The 24,427-nt window shown below is 40.9% G+C and overlaps 1 protein-coding gene across 1 annotated transcript in view; it reads left to right on the top strand.

Moving 5' to 3' along the window:
- The first annotated feature begins 9,531 nt into the window (after window positions 1-9,531).
- Window positions 9,532-24,427, top strand: part of nipsnap2 (nipsnap homolog 2) — a 48,671-nt gene continuing 33,775 nt past the window's right edge. The window contains exons 1-7 of the mRNA XM_084335269.1: window positions 9,532-9,670; window positions 10,339-10,478; window positions 10,580-10,625; window positions 12,739-12,833; window positions 13,672-13,742; window positions 13,932-14,072; window positions 17,509-17,540. Coding sequence (XP_084191395.1) covers window positions 9,579-9,670; window positions 10,339-10,478; window positions 10,580-10,625; window positions 12,739-12,833; window positions 13,672-13,742; window positions 13,932-14,072; window positions 17,509-17,540 — 617 coding nt within the window. The 5' untranslated portion in view covers window positions 9,532-9,578. The remainder of the gene's footprint in view (window positions 9,671-10,338; window positions 10,479-10,579; window positions 10,626-12,738; window positions 12,834-13,671; window positions 13,743-13,931; window positions 14,073-17,508; window positions 17,541-24,427) is intronic.

Here is a 24,427-nt window from a genome sequence, read left to right as displayed (position 1 = left end):
AGAGGCAAATCTTTCCTGTGACAAAATGGCATCCAATGTAATAAAAAGAGTCAACCAACGAACTCGATTCTTGTACTGGATTTCCTCACTGGTAAACAAGAATACCCTGAAGACTCTGGCAGGAGCACTCATTCAAGGGTACTACGACTATGCTTGCACCTCATGGTACCAAAGCACCTCAAAGGCGCTAAAAACAAAATTACAAACATCTCAAAACAAACTGGTCAGACTACTGCTTGACCTTACTCCTAGAACCCACCTCACCCCTGCCCACTTTGACAAACTAGGATGGCTTAGAGTAGACGACAGAGTACAGCAACTTGCAATGGACCTGGTCTACAAGATTCACTACACGACCAAGGTACCCATGTACATGTCAAAATACTTCCCAAAGGTCAGTGAATACCACGATCACAACACCACAGGGAGCTCCACAAATCATGTTAAACCCAGATTCGGCTCAAACAAGGGACTAAACACTTTTAGCAATTATGCCACATCAATGTGGAACGCCCTACCCAAAGCTGTAAAGGAATGTGAATCACTACCCACTTTCAAAAACACTCTCAAAGAACACCTACGGGAGACTGCAATTCGAAACTGGCCCCTGTAAATGTCCTAACCCAACCCAATGTACAGTAAATGACCAAGTATGGTTTTGTCAATATTCCAATGTACAGTTTTGCTTGTACAGGTGTACAGTGTCCCACCCCACCCACCCAACCTCCTCCAATGTACAGCCCCCCCCCCCCACCTACCCTCCAATGTACAGTTTATACATCAAATGTATATACTCTCTTTTCTGGACTCTTTTGGTATCACAAACAGTACTGTATTTGCAAATCTGATATGTCATAAATGTATAGATGTAGCAGTACTGTCTATCTGTATGTCATGTATGTCATATATGTTATGATGAATTGAAAATGGGGGACCCTGATGTAAACAAGACGAAAGACTTTCTCTGGTCTGCATCCCCTTAACAATTGTATGTATTGAGCTGTACTGTACCCATTCTGCAATCTGTTAATAAAGTTTTCAATCAATCAATCAATCAATCAATCAGCAGGTCAGGACTACAAACATATGATTCATTGCAGCCAAGCTGACTACCAACCACTAGCATGCTAGTGAAATAGACCCATTTGACTGTAGTTAGCATGCTAACGTTGTAGTGGCCGCTTGTCGCTCCCCAATGAATCGACAAGCGGCCACGATGCACCCGCAATTAATTATCTTACTCAGTCCCAAAGTTTGTGATGTAAATATGGAATATCCCAAGTTGCTGCTGTTTACAGAGTTTATTGTTGTCCAAAGGTGAATGATGGTGAATGAAGGGTTAAATCAGAACAGTTGTCAATTGCTCCATGGTCAGTTCCAAACGGTGAGACAGGTAGAAAAAAGTATCCTCATCACAGGTGCATGGGATTACGGTGATTAGCTAGGCTATTTATAGAAGAGGGGCTATAATGGAGGCGGTGAGCCCTCTAGTGTTCAAACATAAATAAGACACTATTCTGAACAAAATAATAATAATATTAATAACCAAAACACTCATATGACCTTTACACCGGCCCCTAATTGTGTCTACACAATTACAAAACAAATAACATGGTCAGGTGAGTGTTCATTATAGCTGGCCATTCTTCTACATACCGGCGCCTAATTGTGTTTTAAACTAAACAGTTACAAAATATATATATACATATCGGAAAAGCTACCGACATAATCAATTTCAAATCATAATTCCAAACACAAATAAGCTTGACTGGGTCTTGGTTTTCGCTTGTTGTCCCTGTGCATGAGAAGAACAAATTAGTTAGCGAGTCAAGTAACAGTCAAGGTATTTCCATAATATTCAAAGTACTTCAAGCACTAGGCTGTTGGTCAGGCTTTGGTCCAACAACTGGTTCCATTATTATGGGTACTGTACTGTTCTAAAATAAAGATCTATTTAAGCCAAAGAAATAATGCCTATTTTTTTCTTTTTTAAACAACAGAGCCATATAGCTCTGATGTGCCAATGTCTACTGGTTGTGACTCTCCATCAGGGTCATCGGGACTGTCGGCGGTAAGTCGGTCGGGAAGTCTCAGCCATTCTTTCCCAGGTTTCCTTACGCCGTCGTCTTTTGTAGTTTCTCCTCTTGGAAACTGGCACATTCGAAAGTGTTCGGCCATTACCGGCCCCGGTAACACGATGGACTTCCATGGGCTTCAGTTGATAAGCTTCTTCAGGTAGTTGCTTTTCCATTGGCTCGTCATCTCCTCCAACACTCTTGTCCTCAGCAGGTCCTTGCAGAGTAGAGCTACGTTTTGGGAGATGCACCTCTATGCTGCCGTCTTTCTCCTCTTCAGGACGGTGCCGCTTGGTCAGCCTTTTTGGACTGGCTGCGTCTTCATCAGGTGTACATGTAGCAGAGTTAATGGTTGGTTTTGCTGGTGCTGTTTCAGGTTCTTCTTGCATTTCTTTTGCAGCACTCTCCCCCACAGCTGCCACACTGTACCTCTCCCTTTCAGTGTCTGACACAGTGATTTCCTCTGTCACTGCTTCTTCCTCTTTGTTTTCGTCATCGGCGTCCTCTTCTTCATCAACGTTGTCCTCCTCCTCACCGTCCCCATCATCATCATCGTCTGGTTCATTCTGAGGAACCCTCTGGGAAGGATCCAGCAGGTGGCTCTTAATCATCCACTCCCTGGAGGGGACATAAATGGGGATCGACTCGTCCTCCTCATCTTCATCTTCCTCGTCATGGCTATGTTTCATCAACCACTCCTTGGAGGGAACTTAAAAGGGAATCGAATCGTCATCCTCTTCTTCATTATTGTCCTCTTCCTTATTATCCTCACCATCGTCGTTCCCTTCTTCATCCTCAACGTCATCATCGCCTTTAGACTCCGACCCCAACGTTGGCTTAAGGGGGAGTTTAAGTATTTTGTACTTGCACTCCTTGAAGCTGAAATCATCACAGTGATTAATATAAACATTATCAGCGTTATTATTATGATATTCATCTGCCAATTCCTTGCTGCGCCTCTCAGTCAAGATTTGATTATACAGTTGTTTTTGTTCCTCTAAACTTGACAATGTTCTTATTTTTGCAGCTATGGCTTCGATGTTAGTTTGCAGCTCAAGCTCCTCTTGTAAGGCCCTTATAGCTGCTTCTCAAGCTCTTGCCTTTTCTTTAAATAGGCAAAACGTGTCATCAGGCCTGCCTTTTCAGCTTTAGCCTTTCTAATCATAGAGGCTGTCTTACTACCTCCATGACTGGTTGGCCTCATCTTGGCTTCAGACATGTTATTTATTCATCCTTTGTAGTTTGAACGTTGCATTCACTTGGTGTGTGGGTTTCCTTTTCTTTCTGCTTATGAATGCAGTAACGTGATATAATACAATAAAAAGAAACTTCAATTTTTCACCGATGTAGGCCTATATAGAACTGGGAATTTATTGCCACACATCCGCAATGTCCAAGCGAACAATTTCGTTTCCACACGTCCAGACGACATTAATTGTGATGGTTCAACATAATACGGCATCCAATCCGTTCCATTTAATACGGCTTCCAGTCCGTTCCATAATCCACAATATCACAATTAATTAGTCTGACGTTAGGATCCTCCTCATGGCGTTCGCACGGAACCGCAACAATGTAGCAATGTGACAATGTCCCGACTCACTTTCCCATTTGCAATTACAGCATAGCGTCCAAACAATTACATCTTCACGGAAGGCGTTTACAGCTCTTCACGCTATCCATTTCAATTTCAGGTAATCCAATAACAGAGGTTTCAAATCTTCTTACCTCGCTTTCTTTTGTGAGGAAAGTTGTCCTATACTTATACTCACATCCTTTTTATCATGTTTCATGAGGGAATTCTCACACATGTCCTTCTTTCGTGAGGAGTTTTTCCAGCTTTGTACTCACTCAGCACACGTCCTTCTTCCATGAGGAATTTTTCTACTTTGTACTCACTCAGCACACGTCCTTCTTCCATGAGGAATTTTCCTACTTTGTACTCACTCAGCACACGTCCTTCTTCCATGAGGAATTGTTCTACTTTGTAGTGGCCGCTTGTCGCTCCCCAATGAATCGACAAGCATCCATGATGCACCCGCAATTAATTATCTTACTCAGTCCCAAAGTTTGTGATGTAAATATGGAATGTCCCAAGTTGCTGCTGTTTACAGAGTTTATTGTTGTCCAAAGGTGAATGATGGTGAATGAAGGGTTAAATCAGAACAGTTGTCAATTGCTCCATGGTCAGTTCCAAACGGTGAGACAGGTAGAAAAATGTATCCTCATCACAGGTGCATGGGATTACGGTGATTAGCTAGGCTATTTATAGAAGAGGGGCTATAATGGAGGCGGTGAGCCCTCTAGTGTTCAAACATAAATAAGACACTATTCTGAACAAAATAATAATAATATTAATAACCAAAACACTCATATGGCCTTTACAAACGTTAACAATGCTTTGCTGAATAATGCTAATGATTTTATTTTATGTTCCATTTGATACAACACAGCATTGGAACCGAGTGGTAACATTTGCAAATAGCATGCGATGTGTCTTGACTTAACTAGCATGCTAGTGCATGCTATGCATGAATGAATTACTTTTATATAGCACCCTTCACAGCATGAATGTACAGGGTGCTTTACACTACAGCTCGTATATAAAACCAAAAACAAAAATCAGAAATAAATGACAACAACAACAACAGACAGCAGTTAACACTTTAATCGCCATGGGTTAAATTCATAATTTACTATCCCTCGCCAGCTCTATTTGTCTATGGAGAAGTTCCCCTTCTTTGCAGGGCTATAACTTTTTAAATTCTATTGCTAAATTGCCATTATTATGGCCCATTCAATGTCCTATATGTATTGTTCAGGGTGTAGCAACGTTAAACTTTTTCATTCACATATTCATACAAAAATATGGTCTAAAGTATAAGTATGTTTTTATCGTTTTCTGCAGCTTTCTTCAGAACGTGATTTATAGCCCTAAATGCATTATATTGATGATCAAATACAGTTTGGTAGGAATCTGTGCGAGATAAAAAGTTTCAACTGGACGTACTTCTAGAAGTTTCTACGCATCATCTGATGTTGACCGGATGGGCGGGGGATCGTTTATAATTCCGTGGGCAGCGTTAGATGATTCATCCAGAGTGGGTCATATGTTCATCAGATCAGTTAGTATAGAATACGTTAGAAAATAACGCTGAATCTTACCGTGGCTTCCTCGCGCCGCTGGCAGATGAGCGTGGAACAGATTTTTCTATTATGGGATGTAGAAATGCCCGATCCATTTCCAGGTTGTATAATAGTATATACGTCCAAATAACGTGGTTTATTGAGTTAGGGCGAGCGATCTATTATCCAGTGTTTCAAGATGGAGTCGCGGGAGCTATAGCGAGTGGCCGGACCACATATGGATGAGTACTACCGGTTCAAAGGTTAATATCCGGTTGGCGATCTGCCGATCGGCCACCAGATGGCGCTCTTGAACCGCTAGGGAGTTGAGAGGAGATCAGCAGTGTGTCTCAGGGCTCCGGAAAGGAAATATGATTTCGATGACAGATTTTTGAAATATTGACATCAAAGACGAGTTACGGCGTCTTCGGCAGAATGAGCATGGCTCGGAATGACGTGAAAACTCGTCCGCGGCGATCATAGTTTAAAAACAGTGAAACCAGATAAAATAATAGAATAAAAGAATTTAGATCAAATCATCAGTCACTAATTAAAAAACAAAACTATAGGAACAGTGAGGACAAGAAAGAGTGCCTATGTATGACCAAAAGCCTGTCTAAACATATGTGTTTTTAGTTGTTTTTTAAAAACGTTTTCAGAGGGGGCAGGTCCAGGGGGAGAGCGTTCCAGAGTGGTGCCGTCACCTCGAAGGCTCGATCATGGCGCGCGCGCTCCCGCTCCCGCGCATACATGTTCCCTCAGTTGCGCACAGAACAGATGATTATTATGCATAACAATGGAGATCAAGCAGCCCCCCACCTTCTCGTAGGTTCCTATTATTATGCAAAGTCTAGGTGAGAAGTGCCGGCCGCCGGCCGGGTAGCTTTCTACAACGGCCGGGTACTTATCATTGCGCGCACTTCTGCCCCGAGTGACTACTAATAACACGCCGTGTAACCGCGTGTGTGCACGACTGCACCCCTGGTCCTGATGTTGGTACTAACCAAATTCTCAACAATACTAAACGACATGGCCCCCCTAAGAACCACCAGGGTAAAAAACCGCGCTGAGCCGTGGATGCACTCCGAAATACTGGCCGCTATGAAAACCAGAGACAAAAAATGCTCTGAGTTTCGTAAAAGTCAGTCAAAGCTTACTAAAAGCACGAGCAGTGAACTCCAAGCCCACGTGACTGAACTCAAACTAGAAAGAAACAGACTAAGAAACGACGTAAACTCCATGATCAAAACTGCAAAAAAGAATTGCATCAATGACAAAACTGAGGAAAACAAAAACAAACCACGTGAACTTTGGAAATTACTCAATAATCAACTAGGATGCAGTAAAAAACTTAAAACCAGATTCTCAAACATAAACATAAAAACGGACAACACGCTCATCACAGACAAGCTGGATGTAGCCAATTACTTAAACATTTTCTTCACAAACATAGCCACAACACTGGTAAACAAACTACCCTCCCACTCAGGGCTTTATGGGGTAGAACACATAGTAGCTTACTACAAAAACCTAGGGGTCCGCAAGGACGACTTCAAGCTGGAAATGGTAACAACAGATGAGGTACTCAATAAACTGAGCGCCCTCCAACCTAACAAGGCCACTGGCCATGACAACATCCCCTCCAAATTCCTCAGAGACTCAGCAGCCGCCATCACCCCAATCATCACACACATAATAAACCTCTCCATAAAACAGGGACACGTCCCCAAGGACTTCAAAATTGCGAGGGTGACCCCTCTGCACAAAAAGGGCAGCAAATTAGACCCAGGCAACTACCGCCCTGTTTCTATTCTCACCTCCATCTCGAAAGTCATGGAAAAAATAGTCTACGAACAGGTCGAAAAGTACCTAGCGGAAAAAAATCTAATCTACGAATTCCAATCTGGCTTCAGAACATCCCACTCCACTGACACATGCCTTCTCTATTTGAATGACCACATCAAACAAGAGGTGGACGCAGGCAAATACTGCGGCATGGTCATGCTGGACCTACAAAAGGCCTTTGACACGGTCAATCACTCCATTCTGATTGACAAGCTAAAAGCAATTGGTTTTGATAGTCTATCAGTGAGCTGGATGCAATCCTACCTTGAGGGGAGGGAACAGATGGTGGAGGTAAACGGTACCCTATCCCCCCCCCTCACAGTGAGCTGTGGTGTTCCACAAGGAAGCATACTAGGACCGCTACTGTTCCTAATTTATGCAAATGACATGTCGTCAGCTTGTGACTGCAACTTGTTCCTGTTTGCGGACGACTCAGCCCTGCTGGTCTCTGACAAGAACAAGTTACAGTTTGAAAAAACCCTCAGCTCGGAACTAGGCAGAATCTGCATATGGCTCGCTGATAACAAACTATCATTACACATGGGCAAAACAGAGTCCATTCTCTTCGGTTCAAATAACAAACTCAGCAAGACCGACGGCTTCTCAGTTACAGTGGGTGACAATATTGTCACAAGGAAAGATGAAATTACCTACCTGGGTTCCATCCTAGAGGCTAATCTCTCCTGTGACAAAATGGCATCCAATGTAATAAAAAAAGTCAACCAACGAACTCGATTCTTGTACCGGATCTCCTCTCTGGTAAACAAGAATACCCTGAAGACTCTGGCAGGAGCACTCATTCAGGGGTACTACGACTATGCTTGCACCTCATGGTACCAAAGCACCTCAAAGGCGCTAAAAACAAAATTACAAACATCTCAAAACAAACTGGTCAGACTACTGCTTGACCTTACTCCTAGAACCCACCTCACCCCTGCCCACTTTGACAACCTAGGATGGCTTAGAGTAGACGACAGAGTACAGCAACTTGCAATGGGCCTGGTCTACAAGATACACTACACGACCAAGGTACCCATGTACATGTCAAAATACTTCCCAAAGGTCAGTGAATACCACGATCACAACACCAGAGGGAGCTCCACAAATCATGTTAAACCCAGATTCGGCTCAAATAAGGGACTAAACACGTTTCGCAATTATGCCACATCAATGTGGAACGCCCTACCCAAAGCTGTAAAGGAATGTGGATCACTACCCACTTTCAAAACCTCTCTCAAGGGACACCTACGGGAGACTGCAATTCAACACTGGCCCCTGTAAATATCCTAACCCAACCCCCTCCAATGTACAGTCATTTACCTAGTATGGTTTTGTCAATAGTCCAATGTACAATTTTGTTTGTTTGTACAGTGTCTCCTCCCCCCCCCCCCCCTCAATGTACAGTTTTACTTGTTTATACAGTGTGCCCCCCCCCCCCCCAACCACCTCCAATGTAAATTACCCAGTATGGTTGTCAATATCCCAATGTACCCAACCCCCCGGGCCCCCACCCAACCTCCTCCAATGTACAGTTTCTACGTCAAATGTATATACTCCCTTTTCTTGACTCCTTCTGTATCACAAACAGTACTGTATTTGCAAATCTGGTATGTCATAAATGTATAGATGTAGCAGTACTGACTATCTGTATGTCATGTATGTCATATATGTCCTGATGAATTGAAAATGGGGGACCCTGATGTAAACAAGACGAAAGTCTTTCTCTGGTCTGCATCCCCTTAACAATTGTGTGTATTGAGCTGTACTGTATTGTACCCATTCTGCAATCTGTTAATAAAGTTTTCAATCAATCAATCAATCAATCAATAGACTGGAAAGGTAACCTAAATAAACAGGCTTCTCCCTCTAGGGGTCATGAATGTGCATAAATTCCATGGCAATCCGGTCATCACTTTTCGAGAAAGACACATGGACAGACACAGGCCTACATAAAACATTTATCTACAAAAACATAAATTATTTGTCTAAAGGTGGGGATTTAATTTGGTTCCTTTGAGTTTGCAGGCAAAGGTTATTATGCCATTATACGTCCTCACTACCTATCCCATATTGCCTGAAAATAAAAGATGTACCCCTTTGAATTGGGACAGTAATGGGAACATGTGGGAAAGTAATCTTACTGAGAAATGTAAATTCTACCACGAAGGAAAAATCGTGTTGGAATGATTTGAATGACATAATTGGCAGCAAGAATTACAAAATTGAATGATGGATTTGTTGATATACTGACATAATAAAACAAATGAATTCCCTTCAGTCGCTTACAGAATACTGTACAGCCGAGTGATCACAGAAAATATAGCCATGGATTAAGTGCTCGGTGAATCTGCTGTCCATAATGAGATTCCATTACACTTTCAGTGCAGAGGGCAGGAAGGCAGTACGGTATGATAGAGCATCGGGTTACACACGGCACGGTATTCTACTACCACCTGGTGGCCAGATATATGACAGCACACAACAACGCCACTCGCTTTTTAATTTTTTTGTAAGAAGGCAGTGTTGTTGAAGATGGCGACTCGAGTCCTTCAGAGATTTAGCCATGGCCTGGATCAGGCCACACACAGGGCCCGATCGGCAGGGCAGATCGTCGTTTTGAGCAGGTTGGACATTTATCTGTATGCATGTTCAGTATTTACTCAGTTTGACTCTCTGGACTTTGCCTCTCCGTGCATTTGAGCAGTAGTATCACCCTCTGCAGCGGCTAGAATGGACCTCTACAGAGCTAGCCATAGCACACAGGTCTGCATGCCAAATAAAGCTGGATATTGTTGGAGCTATTTTCTTATTAATTGCATGATGTCGAAGTCTGTGTGTGCTGACATTATTACGCTAGCAAGAATAACTTTCTGGTTACATTATGTTTTTTTTTTTTTTGGACATCACAAATGCTCAAGGTCATTTTGCTGTTGCTTCCTCATGGTTATGTTTTAGCTGTGTAAAACACAGAGCCGATAGTCATATCCTATACGTTCCATATCTAGCTAACGTTATATGGCAGATATAATATTTTTACACAGAACGTACGTGTAGGGCTGTCTGTATGCATTGTTACTTGTTACTTATTACTGTGTGGGTGTAGCAGAGGCAGGAGTGAAATGGTTCAGTGCCATAACGTGCCTACTTTGTGTTTTGACTGAATGTTTACATAATTATTTTAACATCCCAACTATTACCTTGATGGCAGTCACCCCCCCCCCCCCCAGGTATCCTGTATTCTTGGACATTTATGATGATGATGTTTATGATAAAGCCCACTATTTATCCACAGGGGTCTGGCTGTATCAAGCAATAGACAGAGCGAGGACAGCTGGTTCAAGTCGCTGTTTGTGAGGAAAGTTGATCCCAGGAAGGACGCACACGCCACCTTGCTGACCAAAAATGAGGAGAACAACCTGTACAAAATTCAGTGTAAGTTGCCCATGTACAAGTCGCAATACTTCAAAATCATCCATCTCTCTCTCTGTCAAATAGCAGGGCTCTTATCAAACTTCTTTTTTCCTCCTTTGCAGTCCATAATGTGAAACCAGAGTGCCTAAATGCATACAACCAACTTTGGTGAGTGTATTTTATTTAGAAGGACTTTGTATTTTAGTAACAGGAATAGTAGTAGGGGCGATAGTGGCTCAGGAGGTAGAGCAGAGTCGCCTGGTTATCGGAAGGTTCCCAGTTCGATTCCCAGTCGAAGTATCCTTGAGCAAGATACTTAACCCCTAACTGCTCCTGCAGGTTGGCACCTTGCATGCTTGCCTCTGTCTGTGTGTGAGTGAGTGGGTGTGTGAGGAACAAAATTTTAAAGCGCTTTGGATAAAAGCGCTATATAAAAATGCACCTTATTGTAGTAGTAGTGATGGTAGTAGTGTCAGTGATGGTAGTAGTAGTAGTAGCAGTGGTAGTAGTAGTAGTAATAGTAATAATAGTAACAGCAGCAGTGGCAGTAGTAGTAATATTACTAATAGTAGTAGTAGCATATTTACATAGTAATTTAGCTGACTAACAAAGCCAGAGGTAGACCTGACGCCCAAGGAAAGTGGTCTGGTTCATAGTAAGCATAGACACTAAGAACAAAACATTTTTGAATGTATTTTATTATACATGATCTATATCTATATATATACAGTAAGTGGAAGATTGAGCAGGTTTCAGCTGTCCTGCTGGAACGTTCCCAGTAGTAGGAGTAGTAGTCCTAGGTCTTGTAGTGTTCAGACAACATGTCTTCTGTTCTATTCCTGTGAGGTGATTGACAGAGCAGCTTGCCAACCGTGCATCAGCCACTGCCTGCACTCATACTTAACATGACTGGCCGTGGCCTTCCACATGTATCTTAGCCTTTACACTTCTTTCAGTAACTGGAGCAGACAGCCTGAACTGAACTTTAGTGTCTACTGTTTAAGATTTTGTTATTCAAACTGTAGGAGCCAAAGCTATATATTTAGGTTATTGTATTATATGATTATATGTTTATTTGTATAACCTTACATTGAAACGGCATTAGGAATATTGATTGGATTTAGTTTGTCATAATAGAACATTCTAGAACCTTTGTGATGTCACCGTATGATGTCATAACCAAACATTCTAGAACATTTGTGTATCTATATATAGTCAACAATACAAGAGGAGCAGAGAAGAAGGAGACAGAGACGATAGAAATGTGTTTTGAAGATGAGAAGAAGAAGAAGAGGAGTGTAAACTTTCTCAAGTGTGGGCGAAGCAAGAATTGCGGAGGGCAGTAATACGCCACGATGCGTCTACACTGCCGGAAATTCAAATAAGAAGAAGAAGAAGAGCAGCAGTGTGCATCTTGAAACAGGACTGAACAGATAGACTAAACATAGACTGAAGCCTGCATTTCTCAACCAAGGTGCCAAGCCTACCTACTGTTTTGCTGTGGAAAGAGCCGGCAAGTTGATTTACGGCTTTCCAGTGTGGAGGAATTTTCATTTGTCGAGTCGGTGGTGATTTTGGAGACTGGGAAATACAGTTTTCTTACCTTGTAGTAGTGACGTGAATATTTAGGAAAATAGCTTTAGGACCACTTCTGTAAAGAAAGACTTCGCTGTGGAAGAGAAATAAACCATTTGGATATCTTTGTTTTACACTGGAGCGGCTGTGGACATTATTTTTCTTTATCAACGAACGTACTACTCATGAGTACGCAACTTTAACCAGTAGAGTGGAATGTCGGCCCTCATACAAACATAAACTTAAGCCAGGATGTATTTAAAATGTGTGTTTTGATTAGGCTAAACCTGTGAGACCCTGTTTAGCTTTTAGCTATTAAAAAAAAAATGTAAATGTTAATAATTTTTTTAAGCACATTTACATAATCAATGGGTCCTGTTGTTCAGCCTCACAATGCTATTGGATAGTAAATGTGTTTATAGGTCCCACCCTCTGGCCTCTGAAGGTGCTAATGCCTTTTTCATTTGGGTCTCACAGGCATGGTTCTGTTCTGTTGGCTTCATTTCTATACATTTGAATTAATGTGATTGGACCGATTGAGTAAATGAATTGAATATATGTCAATCAACTAGAGAATGATAGCATGTTGTCTAGTGTTAGTCCTTGTATCAAGAGCTCAGTCAGTAAACTAGAGAATGACTATTGTTAGTCTCTTTCTTTTGGTGTTAGGGCCCATTTGTTTACATTCGGATCCCATTGATTTCAGTGAGGAGGTGCTCCCGTCCATCCATGCTGACAAGTACTACCCCTGCGAGCTAGTGGGAACCTGGAATACCTGGTATGGAGAGCAAGACCAGGCAGGTAGGACTGCTAGCATCAGATACACAGCCTAATAATAAATAAACAAGCTAAATCCACAAATCTTGTATTTGTGTAAAACCTATAGAATTCCTGTGTTTCTTTCCCTCCGTACACAGTATATATTTATCACAGAAATACTGGGGGGCACAGTAATGCTATAGTTTTACTATAGTTCATGTTTGTATGGGTAGTGACCCCATGTATGTTAGACTGTACTGCAGTGATGCTCAACCTTTTTCATGTGTGAACCCTAAAAACAGAGGAATGCCTTTTTGCGATCTCCCCCAACAAGCAAAGACAGAATGGTGAACTTTGACATCAAATAATGATCATTAGTTTATCTTTTCCCCGGCTATTTCACTTGATTAATAATTGGAGCTAAGCTAATTTGTGCTAAGCTTGGCTAATTACGGTAATTTATAAACATTACAGTCCATTGCAATCTTATCTAATTTCTGACTGAAAGGGTTCTACTGTAATAGCTGGTATCAACCAGAACATTCCAATAGCTGTGCACAGTTTCTGATGTGTATTCTGTTCACTATAGTTGTTTGTTACCTAAATTTACTTTTAACTTATTATTCTGCAAAAGAAGACTTTCATTAAATTCCCAAGATTTTCTTCCATTGTTTGTGCATCACCACCCGTACTTACAGTATGTAATACATCTGCAACTCTTTATATTTCTAGTTTTTAACTTAACTTAATTTAGGAAAGTATTGTACTTTTGTAGAATAACAACCGTATAGTCAGTTTTGGTGGAATTGCCTTCTAACTGCTCAGTTTGTATGACCGTTGCCTCTGCTTTCTGTTCTCTGATATTCTCCTCCCCACACAGTCCATCTGTGGCGGTATAGAGGAGGCTACCCAGCCCTGACAGAGGTCATGAGCAAGCTCAAGGAGAACAAGGTAAACACATAATTAAATGCATTTTAGTGGTAATTTAGTGGTATTGTATTATAGCAATGCATTACCGCTCATTCTGGAATGGAACATGAGGTGGATACTGCTGCGTAGCTATACTGCAAAAGATGGATGATGATTGGTCTGTCTGTCTTTCCGTCTGTCTTTCTGTCCATCCGTCCGTCCGTCTACCAGGAGTTCACAGAGTACAGGAAGGAGAGGGGGAAGATGCTGTTGTCTCGTAGAAACCAGCTCCTCCTGGAGTTCAGCTTCTGGAACGAACCAGTTCCCAGGGAAGGTCCAAACATCTACGAGCTTCGTTCTTACCAGCTCAGGGTGAGCCCCCCCCCACCAAGCCCCCTCAATCCCCCACCATCAGGTATAAAGTCTGGAGCTGCTGAATTATAATTATTTTTTACCCAAATTAGCTTTATTCTGTGGCAGTGTTCTCAGTTCTGAAACAGAACATTTACCTGTATACTCAGTATACAGCGGTTCTCAACAGGGGTGCCTAGGCACACTAGGGTGCCTCAAAGAGCTGCCAGGGGTGCCTTGAGATGTCTAAAAAAAATATATTTATATGATTAAAGAAAATGACCACTAAAGTGCTATCTGTTGCAGCTGCACTGTTTTCCATGAAAATACCACATTTGGATAAGTTTGACCAGTTCTCAAAAACTGAAAATCATAATTTTTTTTTATATGTTTTGGTAGCTTTTTCATTTGTTTATTGGACAAGTCCGGCAGAGAGGAAGGGGATGGGAGAGATATGGGGGAAGACATTCGGCAAAGGTCGCCGGGTCCGGGAGTCGAACCCGGGACGGCCGTGCACCACCCTGGCACCCTGAAAATCATTATTTAATAAAACACAGAAAAGGATCACCAAGTTACTCTGGATAAAGAACCCCTTTACAGACAACATTGAGACAAAGCTTCCTGACACATCTCAATCCAAACTCTTGGAAGAACTCATTGAAATCTCATCTGATACCACCTGGAGAGCTGGTTTCAGTGAAGTGCCCCTGGAAACATGTTGGTCTGAGTGTGGTGCTGAGTACCAAGTATCTCATGATGCAGCAGTTAGGGTGTTGATACCATTCAGCACCACATATCTGTGTGAAGCTGGCTTTTCATCCATGACAGCTCTGAAAACAAAATATAGGGCCAAGTTGAGACTTGAGGATGACATGTGTGTTGCCTTGTCAAAGATCTCCCCACGTATTGACCGTATTATTAGCCAGCATCAGCAGCAGACCTCGCATTGAGCTAGAAATGTCCACTGGGTGAACGAGTGCTTATCTTCTATATTTATTTATATTTTTTGAGAAATGGTAACTTGGTGATCCTTTTCTGTATTTAAAAGAAATACATGATTTTCTGTTCTTGAGAAATGGTCACACTTATCCAAATATGGTATTTTAATGGAAAACAGTGCAGCTGTAACAGATAGCACTTTAGTGATAATTTTCTGTAATTAAATTTTAAAAAATATGCTATTTGATTTACTACTACAAGCAGTGTAATGTCAACAGTACTAAGCCATTTAGACCTTATTTTGAAAGCAAGCACTTTTGTCATCATTGTAGCAAAAAAGACAGGACCGGAAAAGTCTTTATCGTATGTAGGGGTGCCCTGGAATATTTTATTGGACACAGGGATGCCTTGGCAGCAGAAAGGTTGAGAACCCCTGATCTATAACATATTTTCAAATGCATTGTCTATGGAGCAGCTTCAGAATGTATATCTGATAACATCACACATTTGAGTTTTAGCTCTCAAATTGGGTTTGGAGAGTTGTTCATGTTCACTCATATCTTTGGACTGTCTTATACCACAGGAATAACATCTGTGGATTCTTAAATCGGGACGTAGTCCCTCTTTAAGGTCAGAACATTACTCAATCTGTCCTCACATTGTTCCTGTTTCATATTGTACCAAGAGTACAAACGATGTTTCATTCCTTGTGGAGACAGAAATACAGCTGCTTGTTAGGCCAACGGCAACTGTATCCCACATGTGGGTCCAGATAGCAAGGCTGGGAAAAGATGGCATCAGGGCCAAGTCCCCTAGCATGGTGGTAGACTCCCTGCTCTCTGCAAGCAACTGAAGCTCAGACCTGTGATGTCTCTCTAAATCCTCATCACACACCACATCACTGCTCACAGGGGAGACTGTTATTCTAAGCACCAAACCAAGAATGATTGTGACAGGCTTAGGGTGAGGTTACACAACACATTCCTAATAAAGCCTTGTTTTCTGGGCAGCAGGCTCTATTTAGGACCAAGTTAAAGAAAGTATTTATATATATATTAGGGCTGTCCCCGACTAAGGATTTGTATAGTCGACTTGTAGTCACCGAATAGAGCCGATAGTCGACTATTCAACTATGAAAAAAAATATAATTAATTCAAAATTAGAAGGCAGTTAGCTCTTCCGTGCGCTTCACAATGTGCTTTCCAGTGTCCCACATGAATGTAATCATGCTGAAAGTAACAAATCGCCTTCCATCATTTGCCTTTACCCGTATGTTTATAGGTGCAGTATTTAACTTTGGTTTTGCGCTCTCTCTCCTCTCTACCTGGCTTGATTGACTGCTGGGATGTAGCAGAGGTGGGAGCTACACAAGTTGTAATGCCAGTATCCTATGCACCAAAGTTATGGAACACACTACCTATGGACATTAGGGAAGCTAGATCTCTTAATATTTTCAAAACGTTTAAACGTACCTCTTCACCATAGCCTTCTAATACACTCCGCTGTTGATTGTACTGTAGCACTATTTTACTCTGTCCATTCTATTGTATTGCACTGCACTGTTGCATCATTTTACTATCTATTCTATTCTACTATTTTAATGCACTGTATTATTTTACTCTGTCTGTTACTTTTTATTACAGGTTCAAAACTGTCGGGTATTAAACTGTGTGGGTATCAAACAAGAGACTGTCAGGCTTTAAAACTGTGTAGGACCCAGGCCTAGATCTGCACCCTGAGAGAGGGAACTGTGCCCTGAGAGGGAGGTTTTCCCTGAGTGGAAGGTTCGAAGGGTCAAAGTGGGTATCAAACAGGAGGGAAGACCAAGTTTTAAACTGTGGATACCAAACAGAGAAGGTAAAGACGACTGAACTGTTGAACAGTAAAATAATTATTTCATCTATTCTATTCTACTATTTTATTGCACTGTACTATTGCACTATTTTACTCTGTCTATTTGATCTTACTCTTTGTATTATTGTCTATTTAAAACTGAATCAAACCATAAACAAGGTGGCCTGTTGGGATGTTGGATCCTAATGTGAAGAACTGTGATTTTATATGTCTGCACTTTATGTGCTCATTTAATGCCTGTTTTTTGTCTGTTGTGAAGCACTTTGAGCTGCAGTTTCTGTATGAAAGGTGCTATACAAATAAAGTTTATTATTATTATTATTATTATTATTATTATTATTATTACCCTGGTCAAGGGACCAACTCCAGTTGTAATGCCAGCACCCTGGTCAAGGGACCAACTCCAGTTGTAATGCCAGCACCCTGGTCAAGGGACCAACTCCAGTTGTAATGCCAGCACCCTGGTCAAGGAACCAACTCCAGTTGTAATGCCAGCACCCTGGTCAAGGGACCAACTCCAGTTGTAATGCCAGAACCCTGGTCAAGGAACCAACTCCAGTTGTAATGCCAGAACCCTGGTCAAGAGCGACGGCAGGAAACCTAGCACACATGTCTATATGGTACATATGTAATGTTTTCCTTTTTTTGTCTTCTCTTTTCCCAGCCTGGAACCATGATCGAGTGGGGTAATTACTGGTAAGTCAGCCTGCTTTCCATTTCAATCACTCATCTGTAAGTACAGAGCAGCCGTACTACCATCACGCTGTCATTAATAAGAGCTGGTCCTCGGGGAACGAAACCCTATTTTGACACTGTGCTAAAATATCCCTGAGCAGACGCCAGAAGACAAAACTGAGATCTAGGGATCTACTACTGAAATACAATATAGTCTCAATATTATTTCCAAGGGGTTCCCAAACGTTTTCACGTCAAAGACCCCTGAAAATAGATGCACACTAGGCCCCGGAAGATACCCCCAATCTGAGGAGCTGTTGGTTTTCCAATGTGATTTAGTATAGAACCTCTTCATTGTAAGTTGGGAGACAACAGTGGAGACAGTGTAACATACTGTATATGATTAGATGTCCATGTACATTGTTTGTGGGCTTAATACAAACAATCAACATGACGTATACCATTTGGTTGGTAAATGTTGATGCAAAGTGCATTACAGTACCATGATAAAAGCATAGCATATGGCTTATTGAGGTACAGGGGAACGGAACCTCTAAGCCTATTATTGGTCGACTAAGACCAAATTAACTGATTAATTGACTAATCAACTAGCAAAGTCTTGGTCGACTAAGACCAAATCAACTTATTCATCGACTAAGAGGGGGCAGCCCTATAAGCTAGGGCCAGTTGAGTTTCAATTACAAGTTCAGCTTCCCACGATCATGAAAACAAGATAATCGAGATAAAACGATTACTGTGCTGCATGCTGTGTTGCTCTCATTTTGTCTTGTGTTGTCAAAATGTCTTGTCTTGTAAACACAGCGCACCCTTCCTTCACAGCGGTGCGCTCCACCCCGCTATATAGGGCTTCAGTCGGTCCAAATCAATTCCTTTATCTGGTCTGTGGTGTCCACGGAAAGATAGGAACATCCCGGTATAAGTCACATTATGTCATAACTGTTGGTATAATACATTAACACATCCAGTGCCAGTCACCAGAGGTCGCTGTGGGCCGTGTGTGCTAGTGCTTTGTTCAATGGAGATAAATACCCATAAATAAATAAATGCCCTAAACTATATTAAATATTATAGCTATGGATCTAATAACATAGTCGATTGTCATTGAGTTTTTTCCGGTCGAGATGCAAAAAACATTTCCGTTTTATACCGTGGTGAATATGAGTATAGTTTTAGTTGTTATTTTCATGAGGTTTCGCATTCAATCGACAGATCTACAGAATGTTCAGTGTCGCTCTCATGAGCAATTTTCAGTTCACTGTGCTCCCCACTCAATCCATTCTCCCATCTCTCACTCACGCTTGCACACACTGGGACATACACACACGCACACACGCGCATACAGGCATACACACACAGGCATACGCACACACGCACACAAATAAACAAACAAACAAACAAACATAAAAGACAATAAATAAATCATAAGTAAATAAGTAATAAGAAATAAAAGTGCAAATGTCGGTATTGTAAACAGTGACAGGTTATAGCACCTGGTTGCTCACACCCGCTTATCGATGCCCACCCCGACAGGGAAGGGTCCGGGCCGCTGCATGTTCACCAGGAAACCGTTCTCTCAAGGACTGAGCGTTCATTTCCGTTTGCAGCTCTCTATTCTTCATGTTAGTGACTAACGTTACACGCAGATTGGGTGCTGCCTCTCTCTGCCGTGGTCCCGACGTTAGCTATAGGCTAGCTATCTATAACGTTCGTGTGGTCCCGACGTTAGCTATAGGCTAGCTATCTATAACGTTGGTGTGGTCCCGACATTAGCTATAGGCTAGCTATCTCTAACGTTGGTGTGGTCCCGATGTTAGCTATAGGCTAGCTATCTATAACGTTGGTGTGGTCCCGACGTTAGCTATAGGCTAGCTATCTATAACGTTGGTGTGGTCCAGAGTGTGGCGGGGACGGCGGAGAGAGGCAGCACTTATTTCCCTCAATGATGAACAATGATGACACAAGTTGTGATATTTAACTAGCTATGTATGTGCATTCAAATTCACTAACGTTAAAATAGTGTTATAATAACGTTAGTTTTAAGTTGGAGAAGGGCATATATCCCACAACGCATCACTCTTAAAGGAGAAGGCAACACCCTAATCTACTGTTATCACATTTCAGAACGTTGAGGGACAAATGGATAGATTATCAAACATGTTTAAAATAGTTTCGGGACTCCTACGACCTTAGAATTCCTTTCTAATCACGATTGCGGGTAAACTCGCATGTCTTAATAATACAAAATATATATACAGGTATATAAAAAAAATACTTTTTTTTTTTTATAGAAGTGCGGTACCACCGCATCCCGCGGTGATTAGCCACACACACAACCGCGGTATAGAGTGGATTCCAAAGTTCTTGAAATAAGTGACCCTGGTTATGCTTTTCAAGCGTTATCTTTTCTAAGGGAAGAAACTGAGATATTTGTTCTATGAACATATTGAATGTTGGTGAAAGTAAATTTTTCCATAGGAGAAGTATAATTATTTTTGCAAAATATGTTATGGATACCAACAGTCTGCATTTATTTTGGTCTAAGTGGCAGTTTGTTATATTATTTAATATATAGACACATGGGGATAACTCAAATTCCAGCTCCATGACAGATTTAGTAAGTAAGTGAATCTTGTTCCAGAAATGCTTCAATTTGCCACATTGCCAGAACATATGCAGAAATGTTCCTTCTTTAATTTTACATCTTGGGCAATTTGGTGAGTTTTCTTTCGAGATTTTGTGCATTTTTACAGGAGCAAGGTAGAATTTATGAATACATTTGAAATTACTTTCTTTGATCTTATTGCTTGTAAAGGGAAAGAAAATTCGATCACAGATGTCTTGCCAATTGTTTTCTTCAAATTCTGTTGCCAGGTCCGTCTCCCAGCAGAGCAGAGCAGAGCTGGGAAGATTGTTTGGCATTCATTAGTTAGAATTTCATATAGTTCACTGATTTGACCTTTAATTGTGGATGAGGTAGTTTGTTTTTCTTCCAATTGTCATTTCAAAGTTTAACTTGTTTTCTTTAGTAAGTGAACTTAAAGTGCTTTGAATTTGCATATATTTTAGGAAGTCTGGGTTAGGAATATTATTATATTAACTTAATATTATTTAAGTTGAGTTACCCCCAAGTGTCTCCACTTGTTTATATCCGTTGAGTGAAAAAAAAATTAAGTCAGGGTTTTGCTGAATAGGTGAATAAACAGAGATGCATTTAGTTATGCCAAACTTTTTCGAGCAATCTTTCCATGCAGACAGGGTATTCACAACCGTGAAGTATTGCTTTATGTTTTTTATTTGATCAAAATTCTTTATAAATATAAGAGTCTAGGGGTAAAGGATCAACATATCCCGCTTCTATCTGTATCCAGTGTGAGTCTGGTCCTCCCAATGACCATGATACTATAGTTTGAAGTTGGGCTGACCAGTAGCAGTGTTGGAGATTGGGAAGACCTACAGTAGACCACCCATGGACTCAGGTTTCATAAGAGTCAGTAATTTAATCCTTGGTTTTTGTATTGGACCAAATATATTTTGAGATACGGTTATTCAATATGTTAAAATTAGGGCTGTCATTTTATCGCGTTAATTAGATTAATTAATTACACAGCAAATTATCGCGTTATGAAAATTAACTCAATTTATTTACCGGTACACATTTTTTATTAAATTTTTTAATCTCATTAATTTCATAAGAACGTAGAATAAACATTTACAGACTTTTATTTTAAATGGACCATTTGCATGTTCTTGGTATCTGATTCTAGGGACATCTATGGATCTCAGGGAATGTATTCCCAGTGTCAGAAATACTGTGTCTGTTACTAGGTTTGAGTAAATTGTAATGAACCAAATGAGAATATCAATTCAATTATTATAAAATCTAAGCAAATGAATAAAGGGAAGATGATTAAACAGAAGGTTTTGTAGATACAGTACTGAATTCTGCCATCCGGACACATGCAATTTGAAATATGATTATAGAATATAAAATATCAGGCCTAAAATGGTTATGCGATTAAAATGCGATTAACACTTTGATCGCCATGGGTTAAATTCATAATTTACCATCCCTCGCCATCTCTATTTGTCTATGGAGAAGTTCCCCTTCTTTGCAGGGCTATAACTTTTTAAATTCTATTGCTAAATTGCCATTATTATGGCCCATTCAATGTCCTATATGTATTGTTCAGGGTGTAGCAACGTTAAACTTTTTCATTCACATATTCATACTAAAATATGGTCTAAAGTATAAGTATGTTTTTATCGTTTTCTGCAGCTTTCTTCAGAACGTGATTTATAGCCCTAAATGCATTATATTGATGATCAAATACAGTTTGGTAGGAATCTGTGCAAGATAAAAAAAAAATTCAACTGGATGTGCTTCTAGGAGTTACTACATATCATCTGATGATGACCGGATGGGCGGGGGATCGTTTATAATTCCGTGGGCAGCGTTAGATGATTCATCCAGAGTGGGTCATATGTTCATCATAGCAGTTTATATGGAACACGTTAGAATATAACGCTGAATCTTACCGTGGCTTCCTCGCACCGCTGGCAGATGAGCGTGGAACAGATTTTGTTCTATTATGGGATGGAGAAATGCCCGATCCATTTCCAGGTTGTATAATAGTATATACGTCCAAATCATGTTTTTTTTTTGAGTTATTTGCACCGATCGATGTTCACTATGTCAAGACGGAGTCTCTCTAACGATAGCGAGTGCCCGGACCACATATGGATGAGCACTACCGGTTCAAAGGCTCATTTCCGGTTGGCGATCTGCCGATCGGCCACCAGATGGCGCTCTTGAACCGCTAGAGAGTTGAGTGGAGCTTTGCAGTGTGTCTCAGGGCTCCGGAGGGGAAATATGATTTCGCTCACAGATTTTTGAAATATTGACATCAAAGACGAGTTACGGCGTCTTCGGCAGAATGAGCATGGCTAGGAATGACGTCTTAACTCGTCCCCGGCGATCATAGTGTTAATTAGATTAATTAATTACAAATCCTTTAATTAATTAGATACATTTCTTTAATCGCCTGACAGCACTAGTTAAAATATGTTATAGATAGGTAGCAAGGTACAGTTTGAAAGAGAAAGTTCAATCTCGGAAGGATATTCATCCTGATGACGTTTATCCTTCCTAGAAGGGATAAGGGTAGTTTGTCCCATCTACCTAGATCTGTGTTAATCTCATTTGTAAAAGGAGTGTAATTTTTTTCAAATAAATCATTTAATTGCGGTGTAAAGTGTACTCTCAAGTATTTGAAACCTCCTGGTGACCATTGAAATGGGTAGGATTTCTGCATTTCTTTTGTTGGTTTCATGTGTAGGAGACATGCATTCGATTTATTATAGTTTATCTTGTATCCTGAGTACTTTCCAAATTGTTCAATTGTGTTATACAGATGTAATGAGGAGCTTTCTGGTTGCTCAATGTATAGAACAATGTCATCAGCGTGCGGTCAGGTGGCGTAGCGGAGATTGCGTTCGTCACCAACACCGGAGACGCTGGATTCGCCTGTTCGAATCCAGCTCACAGCTCCGGCGTTGTCACCAGCTTGGCTGGCCGTTCACACTAATACAATTGGCTGTATTAGAGGGTGGGAAAGCTGGCGGGGTGGGTCCGGGTCGCGTGAATATTAAAGGCAACCAACTTGTGTTCAGCTTTTCGTTCAGCGTTTCTCTGATTGGCCACACGGCCAATCAATCAATCCACTAGCACGCGGCCTTGCGGCAAGAGAGACAAGAGAGACGCGGCAGTCGCGGCAGAGTGGCTGCGCATGCGCATATATGTATGTATATATATATGTATAAACATATCTACTAGAAACACTGGTGTTCTGTTGTGCGACTGTGCTAAACTCTTCCACCACATGACCGACATTTGACATACAGTAGTACACCTCCTATCTATGTTGGGATTATGTTTGGTCATGACAAAACAATAAAAATCGCTACTGTTAGTAAGCTGCCACCACCCACTTCAATGACAGAGCTCTCATATTTGCGAATGCATAAACTATATCTTAAATTATGGCTATGTGTCTAATATGGCTGTCGCGAAGTCATTGATAAGCGACAGCCATATTAGACACATAGCCATAATTTAAGATATAGTTTATGCATTCGCAAAATATGAGAGCGCTTGTCATTGAAGGGCTTTTTTTTTTTTTATAAGTATTTTTATTGCACATTACTTTAGTTACATTCCATATTGATGCACACATGCAATCTTATTTTTTTTCTTGTTCAAAAACAATTGTCCAGCGGCATATAACAAAAAATATTCAAAATAAGAATAAACATTCTCTTTCTTTTGGCGGGTCCATACATACATATAAACAGGATAGTTAAATAAGCTAGATTTTTGCTGGGAAATAAAAGAAAAAAGAGACTATACCTTCAGTTCAGACATTACTGTAATATGAGTGACTTTTTGAACTTATATTTCATTTTATATACCATTAGTAAAAGGCCAAAAGCCAAGACACCACAGAGATTATACCTTCAGACATTGCTGTAATACGAGTAACATTTTGAACTTATATATCCTCTTCATCCTCCCTCAGACCCTTTAAGTAGTCCAACACCGGTCCCCATGTCGTATCAAACACCTTTCTCCGTCCTGTATTTTTAAATCTAAGCCTCTCTAAGTAGAGGGTCTCCCCCAGCTCTCTCATCCACATTTCAAATGAAGGTGCTGCATCCGACTTCCAAAGTCTCAAAATGAGCTTTTTAGCCAACACAGCACCTAAATATATCGGCCTTTTTTCATTTTCAGAGTACTTAGTGACATCGTCACTATATCCCAAAATGGCCACTAAGGGGCAGGGTTCCCACTGTTTATTAAAAACTTTTGAATAAAAGTCAAATATATCAGA

The sequence above is a fragment of the Notolepis coatsorum genome, assembly GCF_963971535.1.
Source record: "Notolepis coatsorum genome assembly, chromosome: 1".
Lineage (NCBI taxonomy): Eukaryota > Metazoa > Chordata > Actinopteri > Aulopiformes > Paralepididae > Notolepis > Notolepis coatsorum.
The sequence above is the reverse complement of the archived record's forward strand: the minus strand, read 5'-3'. Positions and strand labels throughout refer to the sequence as shown.